General features: G+C 41.4%; 1 protein-coding gene across 1 annotated transcript; it reads left to right on the plus strand.

The window, feature by feature from the left end:
• The first annotated feature begins 489 nt into the window (after positions 1–489).
• LOC120517494 (beta-microseminoprotein-like) lies at positions 490–9330 on the plus strand. Its single transcript, XM_039739895.1, has 5 exons — positions 490–592; positions 810–862; positions 5927–6032; positions 6630–6735; positions 9035–9330. Exons 1-5 carry the CDS (start codon positions 490–492, stop codon positions 9156–9158), a joined length of 492 nt encoding a protein of 163 aa, XP_039595829.1. The 3' UTR covers positions 9159–9330.
• Positions 9331–9580: the final 250 nt, after the last annotated feature.

The following is a 9580-nucleotide window of genomic DNA, read 5'->3' on the forward strand; positions in this document are numbered from 1 at the left end:
AGGACTGTGGACAGTGGCATCAGGTGCAAGGCAGGAACCAGATCTTTGTGGGGTGTCAATCCATTGCAGGGCACAACCCTTCTGAATCATACGGGGTAATTTAGAGCAGTTAACAGAAACTTGCACAGGCAGGAAGAGATCATAGAAACGCCACACAAACAGTGCCCAGGCCAGCAATTGAACCAAATCTGTTGGTGGTGACTGGCATCATGGTCAACCACTCTGCCATCTTACTTCTAAACAGACCACGGGAGAGTTTAACTGAATTAGTGGGCACACACAAGATCCTGGATACAGAGAGGTGGAACAACTGGGCTCATATCAGGTCTACAGCAGAGTCATGAATGTTAACAGGGTGCTAGTAGAATGAAGGATGGAAGATTTGCACGATACAAGAGGACCGCAATATGTGTTGTGTTGAGACTGCTTCACATGTTCTGTGTGTCATCACTTGCGTCCCTAGGTCTCAAAAGCAGATGTACAAGCATCATGGGGGCAGTTCTATTCAAACTGTCCTCCAACATAACCCAGAATCCATTGAAGACCTTTAACGTTAGTCGTATCGCTCCTCTGCCTGACCTCCTTGAGTGGTGTGAGAAACTGACTTTACTTTTGTTTGCATTTCCAGCCCGTTCTCTGTTGTTCAGATCAAACTGTCAGGCAGCCATAAAACAGTACTAAATTAATATTATTTTATTTGAAAATGCTCTCCATTTCTTTGAATGGCTGTTGTGTCAAAGTTTTGAGAAAATGGGAGCAGCAGGGTGTGACGTCGTCTGAATTACACCTTATGTAAACGCGCTCTGCAGTCTGCAGTCTGAGTCACTCGGCGCCGGTGGACGCAGCAAAAACCACGGAGATGGTAAGTGCAGAAACTCTCATCTGTGTGTAATGGGCCACAAAGCCGTATAACTTGTAACTCGGAAATGAATTACAATTCTTAAACTACAAAACAAAAGGATAAGCCGTTGATTAATACAGCTTAATAAATGGGCAGGTATATACTGTATACAGTACTGCATTACACAGAAAAACATTATGCTGTATAGAATTAGCTAGTGAAATATGGAGGACTACTGACTGACAGATATATACAGTATAGATATATTTATATATATATATATATACAGTACATCCCCAAAATTCGTTCCTAGAGCACCCGCGAATTGTGAAAAACTGCGACTTTTGGATGTGGTTAAGAAATGCCTTTTAAATGCCAATTTTTATAGTTTAAACCAGGAGTCTCCAACTCCAGTCCTGGAGAGCTACTGTGGCTGCAGGTTTTAATTCTAACTCTTTTCTTAATTAGTGACCAGTTTTTGCTGCTAATTAACTATTTTCTTTTATTTGAATTGACTTTTTTTGACATTATATATATATATATATACATTATATATGAAGGTACTGCGTAAGCCACGGTTCTCCAACTCCTAACCTGGAGGGCTGCAGTGGCTGCAGGTTTTCATGCCAGCTGTGTACTTAATAAGTGATCAGTTTTTGTTATTAATGAACTACTTTGCATTCATTTTAATTGACCTGTAGTGAAAAGTCAAGCAAAATGACACCTTTTATTGGCTAACTAAAAAGATTACAATATGCAAGCTTTTGAGGCAACTCAGGCCCCTTCTTCAGCCAAGATGGAATGACTTGATATTTAAGACGGACCCACTTATATTTCTTTTTCCTTAATTAGCAGCCAAACAATAATGAGATACAAAACGAGCCAACACATAACCAGCCACCTCTGTTCATCATACAATATCTGAAAAGAAAGAAAGGTGGAGGTCTTGGAAATGTTGATCTACTCAGTTCCACAAAACATTTTGATGGAATCTTTAGAAAAAAAGAAAATGAACCGCCTTGCAAATGTCTGCTGTGTCAGAGTGAGAGCAGCAACGAGCCATGGTATTAAACAACAAGAATTGGCTTCTTATTGAGAAACTAGTTTGAATAAAATTGGTTGGAGTTTGAGACCCCGACTTAGCTGGACATCCGTTGGCTCACTTCACATTGCATTTTTGTTTGGGTGCCATTTAAAAAATCGGAAGTGCTCTCCCCTCGACTTTCTCGTATACTCAGAAATGGGGATGGATATTTGAGGAGTAAATCGCAAGACAATGATTATATTTTTATATAATGCATATTAAAGAACCAACAACAACAAATCAAATCAAATTAATAATATTTTGAACAATTATTATAAAATTTAAGTTGAATAAATCAGACTCTGCAGCTACATGAATAAAAAGTACCACTTCCGGTTAATGGAAATAGCTCAAAAGTTGAAAGAAATCTACATTTTGTACCTAATAGTTATATGCAAAATGTGGTTGACTGAAGTGAAAGCGTACTCAGGTTATCTTGTTTACACACACACATACGGACCGGACATAAATTCAAAAATGGTATTTCAGACTCAAAATCGAATTTTTGAACGATTACAATACTTTCCCAATAAGAAAGTAAATCGGTCTCAAGGAGTTCTAAAATGTCTATATTCATCGAAATCCCGAGGTTGAATTTTTGGACGATTACTATACTTTCCCTATAGTTTGTATTCAAAAAAGTAAAAAAATGAAGCAAATTGGAGGACTTGGTTTTAATAAAACAAGGCAATTAAAATGAAGAGAACAGAAATCAAAGAAGAGCAGTAAGTGGTAGGTAGAAGCACCTGCAGCCACTGTTGCCCACCAGGATGGGAGCTGGACACTCTTGATAGAAGTTAAAGATTGAAAAGACGAATTGATAAGAAAGGTGTTGGGCTCAAGAAGAATTTTGACAACCCGGCATGAATTTTTGGTTGCCGATGTTTAAAATAAGGTTGCCATTTTCAATTTGCAGTAATTACGATGCTACGGAATTATATGTCAGCTTACTGCTATTTCACAGTAGCCAAAAAGTAGTTGCCAAAGGCCTCAAAATTGTGGCCAATGGCAATGGCACTGAGACCTAGGAAGGCAGTTTATAAATTAAATATTCAACAGATGTGTAAAAACAATGTTCTTCATAAAAACGTGTTTTTGAAAGGAGATCTTAAAATGAAAAATTCCACAGATAGAGGCTGCTGTGAAAACATTTCATTATTGAAACATAATTTTATAGGTGTCTTTCATATCTGCTTATCTATCTGAAAGGTAACAGTGGAAATGTATCAGTCAGTGTGCCCGACGCACCCCAAAACCCCACAATACCCCCAGGTATGTTAACGTGTTGGCGTGTAAAGTACAAGATGGCTGCTTTGATAGCCACCACTGACTCGACACACACTGACCTGCTAGGCTGTCAAAACTGGTGAAATGTGGAAACAGACGCAGGTTTGTACTGGAGTGTTATCTAAATAGATCAGTGTGGTGGAGCTGTTTGGTAAGCAGTTTGAGTCACTTGCTGGTGAAAAGGTTTATATGGTGATTACCTTCACTAACGGAGAGAACAGCAGTGCAGAGCCCACTGTAATATTTGGGACAAAGACACATTTTCCTTAATTTACCCCCCTTTGCTTCACAGTTTCGAATTACAAATCAAACAATTCAGACATTGTGATGAAAGTGCACACTGCAGACTTTCATTTACGGGGAGTTGCATACATGTCAGTCACACCATTTAGAGATGACAACACTTTGTCTACATTGATCCCCTATTTCAGGGCACCATAACGTTTGGGACAATTAGCGTCATAGGTGCTTTTGGTTCCTCAGGTGAGTTTCATTTCTTCATAAGGTACCTCGGCCTGCTTCTACCCTTTGGAGTCTGTAGTTGCCATTGTTCAATATGAGGACGAGAGCTGTGACAATGGAAGTTAAAGAAGTTATCATGAGGCTGAAAAACAAAAATAAAGCCATTAGAGACATCGGTTAAACCTTAGGATGACCAAAATCAACTATCTGGAATATCATGAAGAAAGAACACAATTTTGAGCTCTGTAATCACAAAGGGACTGGTAAGCCAGAAGAGTCCTCACTATGGTAAAGAAAAAGCTGTGCGACAGATCAGAAACAGTCTTCAGGGGGCCGATGTGTGTGTGTGTGTGTCAGAGACGACTATCAGCAGAAGACTCCATGAACAGAAATACAGAGGCCACACTGCAAAATACAAACCACTAGTTAGGCACAAAAACAGATTGCAGTGTTTAATAAAAGGACTTTAAACAACCTGAAGAATTCTGGGAAAAGAGTCTTGTGGATAGACAATACAAAGATGAACCTGCATTAGAGTGACGGCAAAAAGGAACTGCCCAAGATCCAAAGCAGACCACTTCATCTGTTAAATATGGTGCTGGGGGTGTTATGGCTTGGGCATGTATGGCTGGCACAAGTGCTGGCACACTTCTCTTTATTGATGATGGAACTGCTGATGACAGACGCACAATGAATTATGGGGTGTTTAGAAATGTCTGATCTGCTCAAGTTCCAGTAAATGCCTCCAAACAAATTGGACTGCGCTTCATCTTACAACAAGATAATAATCCAGACATAATACTGAGACAACACAGGAGTTTTTCAAAGTTAAAAAATGGAAAATTCTGGAATGGCCAAGCCAGTTACCTGATTTAAATCCAATTGAGCAGGCTAACCTGAAGAGAAAACCTAAGGGGACGAGCCCCCAAAACTAACAGAAAGCTGAAGATGGCTGCATTAGAGGCTTGGCAGAGCAGCACCAGAGAAGATCCTCAGCACCTGCTGATGTCTGTGAATCGCATACTTGAAGCAGTCAGTGCATACAAGTGATAGGCGACAAAGAACTAAATATGACAACTGCTTTAATAGACCAGCCATTGCTGTGTCACAAACATTACGGAGCCCTGAAATGAGATCAAGGTGTATAAAAAGTGTTGTCATTTCTACACGGTGTGACTGAAATATCTGGAAATTCCTTTAAATGAAAGTCTGAATGTGCACTTTCATCACAATGTCTGAATTGTTCGATTTGTAATTCCAAACTGGGGAGCAGAGGGGGAAATCAAGGAAAAATGTGTCTTCCAAATGGAGGACACTACACATGCAGATTAGCTGTGCTGCCCATCTAAGACATGTTAAAATCTAACTATTCCATGTAGACTTCAGTGTTAGCATTTGCAGTGCAGAAGGAGGAATCAAAGAACAATGCGTTTTTGTCCCAAACATTATGGTGGACATTGTATATGTTAAACATTATAACACTTAACTTTCTGATAGCTTAAGAACATAAGAAATTTGACAAATGAGTGGAGACCATTCAGTCCATCAAGCCCATTTGTTTAGCTAATAGCTAAGCTGTCCTAATATCTCATCCAGATTCTTCTTAAAAGTTGTGAAGGTTTCTTCTTCAGCTCCACGTCTCAGTAAGTTGTTTCCAATTCCAACAACTCTTTGCGTAGAGAAGAGCTTCCTGGCTTCAGTCCTAAATGCATTTCCACTGATGTCCTCGAGTATGTGATTCTCCCTTCTGCTAAAAGAACTCTGCTGGATGTGCTTTATCAACGAGGACTTTGAAGATTTGGATCAGGTGTGACTTGGCGTCATCGAGTTTGTACTTCACCCTTAGGATGAAAGAATTCTGCTGGATCTGCTTTCTCATTGCCTTTGAGGGTTTTAAATACCTGCATGAGGTCCTCATGCAGTCTCCTGTGCTCGAGACTAAACAGGTTTAATTCACTGAGTCTGTCAGAGTCGGCCATGTCCTTTTTATGTGAAGCACTTCCTCATAATGCCTTGCTAGACAATCCACAATATTACAAATTAAGATCATTGAATAGCCGTTAACTGCCATAAAATCTAAAAGAACCCTAACAGGACAGGGGTATCAAATGAGTGTTGCTGAAGTGCAACAGCAGAGCGGATGGCCACTGGCAGACATTATTCACAACTTGTGTGAGGCCTGAACTCTTGCTGGGTGAGGCAGGGTGGACTTCACCTGGTGCTTAACTTTGTCTCCTCTCTGTGACTTGCAGAATGCCTTCTTGTGCCTCATCCTGGGACTGTTGGCTACTGCCACCCTGTGCCAAGGTGGATGCTTTAAGATTCTACGTGATTCATCGGCTAGCAAATTCATCCGAGGTAAGACCCATATCTTCTTTTAATATGGTTTGCTGGACTGGCTGTGATTAAACTGGAGCCTTAGGTGCTCATCTTGGACCTTAATCCACCCAAACTCTAAATTTCATCGCAGAACAAACATGTAGTAGGGAACAAAGCAATTCCATTATAGAACACTCACACGTGATCATGTGATTTTTAACCATGAGCTGCAAAATTTAGAGAAAACGCACCTGAACGGGAGGAGAGCATGCAGAATCAACTCGATGCTGAAAGTATCCTCATCTGGTCCAAGCACTGTGAGGTGACATCACTACAACACTGTAGCTTTGACCTTGTAAAGTGAAGGCTCTTATTCGTTTCATAAAAAATCAAAACTGATTGAGGTCAGGCTAACTGGTGACTCTATATGAGGGGTGGCTGTGTGTGTGAGGGTCCTCTCAACGTACTGGCATCTCAACTAGTGCTGGTTTCAGGGATGAGACTGTTCACAGTAATGAACCAAGCACTGAGTTGGGAATTATTTTATCAATTAGAATAAATAATTTACAGTCTTGTGTTTTTAAAATCTTCTCTTTTAGATGGAAACAGGAGTCAATTCTAATGCTTTTCTTTCAGGATGCAAGACTAAAGATGGTGTCCTACACCGCCTTGGTTCCAAATGGAATGATAAGGACTGCAACAAATGTACCTGTAACAAATTGGCAATAACATGCTGTGCCCAGTAAGTAGCCTCCATTTATCTCTGATAGGGGAACATGAAAAGTTACACAGCATCAGGGTCAGATTAAGGGGGGCATTTTTGGGGGCCCTACGTACACAAGATACTATGATTGCACAATAACCTCATGGTCTCAGCGTCACATGGAGTAAATACTGAACCTTAGCTATGAAATGACTGGCATAAAAAATATGAGTGCACTCTCTGAAACGACGAGAGACAAAGTGTGGTGTATCAAAGCTTCTATGGGCAGATGTCAACTTTTGTCAAAATTCAGGGGTAGAGGACGGTAATCAGCTGTAAACTGTGACAAAACTTGTTGTTACATTTTAATTCAACTCTATTTGCTAGAAGGAAAGTTAGCTTCATTGATTTCACCTCAATTCCCTGCGCATATATGAGTAGTGAAGACCCACAACCTCTAAAATGGCATCGACATCTGGCGAGAGACCAAAGCGAATGTGCAAAGCAAAGTACTCAGTGGACGACATTTTGGGTATTATCACTGAATCAGATTCTGACTTGTCGGACTCCGATTTTGATGCAAGTGATCTGGAGATGGAGATCGAAAATGAAAGTGTGGTACCAACATCAGCTGATCAGTCCCATGCTGATCACGGTGCTGAACACATTCATGTCGTTAATGCACTTATGGCATCGTTTTCCTGGCAGGACCGCCACCTAATGATGACTAGAGGTCCAAACCAGATTATGTCGCACTTGCGACTGCCACCGCTGCCCACCTGATGCGTGAAGACAGCCAGGCAGCCTGCCTGCCATGCATTCCTGCTGGCCATCACGCGAGACCCCATGCAGCCACTCCTGCCAGAGATGCCAAACAGGTGGTTACAGTCACCACAGCACACAGCAACAGACATTTTATGTTGATTTACGTGTGAAACCATTGCTTTATGTGCTTTTCAGAAAGCTAAGATTTTTGGAAAAAATATTCAGCCCTCAAACAGTTAATTAGCCATTGCTGCACAGATAACAAGTAACCATCACAAACCAAAGTTGGAGCGTCCACTACAGAACCCCACTGCAAATGCCTCCAAAAACAGGAACATCCAATACTGCAGAGGCCATTCTGCATATCGACACATACAAATGCTTACTTTTCAACTTTGGATTTCTCTGCAGCAAAGTTCTTGATGAGATCGCTAAGATCCAGTCTCTAAAGCAGATCCTTCTCAATTAACGTCAGACTCATATGATTCAGTCTTTCCTGTCAGATTTTGGATCTGAGTCTATTCCTCACTAGCCTGAGCTCAGACAATTAGGGTTAGTTTTTTTGGAAACATTTCAAATCTCAAATTTTTAAATTAACTTTCCAATCCTGCCTAGTTTCTACACTTGCTCCCAATGCTCCAGATTTATAATAGTTTAAAAAGGCATTGCTATATTGTATTATACTCAGGTTAAGGTGTCTGTGATCATTCATATTGTGATAGGTCGCCATAAAAGGTGACAAGAATATTGACCCAGTCCCACTCACTGAATCACCATGTAACTCTGAGGTTCCCCCTGCAGGACACACAGTGTAGAAGTCCTGAGAACACCTGAAGCACTACACCTGGAAAGAACCTTGGGATGGAATGGCACTATATATTGTAAACGCCACAGGGGCTGGATGGGCATCCTGACCAGAGAAGGGGATGGTTCCTTACCTGGATGGGAGGCTCTGAGCAGGAGAAAGGAAGTTGCTAGACCATGAAGTGATGGCCAGAGGGAGATGGATGGAAGATGTAGTTGGGGAATCTTTATTCTCCCAGGATGCTAGATGGCAGTAGCGTCCATTTGTCAACCAGCAGGGAATGCTGGGAGATGTAGTCCGGCAACACAGCCCTGCTGGGGACCATGGGTGCCACAAAGGGGTACTGCAGGGAGATGAGCTCCCTAATAAGTGGGACTTCCGTATGACCCAAAAGTACTTCCATTGGGCAGTGGCTTGTACTCCCGGGTCCTTAATAAAAGGGGCCGCACTCGTTTATTCAGGCTAGTTGGAACTGGCAGGACTTAGAGCAACAGTCGAATGGAGGTGGGCAGTGCGGTGGTGAAAGGAGAGCTGAATTTTAGAGAGAGAGAAAGAGAGATGGGATATTGGTGCTTGTGCTTTTTGTTACTTTGTGGAGGTGTGTTGAATAAACTCCTTTATTTGAACCCGGGGCTCTTGGTGTGATCATGTTTGGAGGTTTGGGGCTCGCTTTCACCCCGGTTTCCATCACAATATCAATTGGTGAGTTTATTGTCGATGCTTTAAGCATTTTGACATTACATTTGTTTTTTTCTTGTCTTTTCACAGAATTTCCCAATATTTTGGGCTCCCTGAATCCTGTAAAGTTGTCGTGAACAAAGACTGCACTCACAAGCTGGTGAATAGGAGCGGCCCTGACAGCGTCTGTGTCCCAAAGGGTGCTGTGCTTTAAGGCGCTGCTCTTTTTAAAGGAACACTTCCAGCCAAGATTGTTTCCACTATGATAATTAAAATGGATTTGTCAGGATTTATGTGTTACTACTGAGTCAGTCCCTCAACAAATTAACTGTGTTTTTTAATTGTTCTTGGCGATATTCTCTTAAAATAAAGGCATTATCTTCTGCCCTGGAGTTCTTTTCTCTAAAATGGGCATTAGCAGAATATTGCTTGGCTCTCGGGTCTTTGGACAAACAAAAACACCCAGACGACCGGAGGAATGCTGGGATCAATGGAATAGCAAGTATGGTGAGCACGGTTATTACTGGTTGTGACTAAATAAATAGGCACAAAACCAAGAAAAAATTTGGGGAAGCTTCCCTGTATTGTAGCGAGTTCCTCTAAACATAAGATGAGGAGCCCGGCACACACAAGATC

The sequence above is a fragment of the Polypterus senegalus genome, chromosome 1 (assembly GCF_016835505.1).
Source record: "Polypterus senegalus isolate Bchr_013 chromosome 1, ASM1683550v1, whole genome shotgun sequence".
NCBI classification, from domain to species: domain Eukaryota; kingdom Metazoa; phylum Chordata; class Cladistia; order Polypteriformes; family Polypteridae; genus Polypterus; species Polypterus senegalus.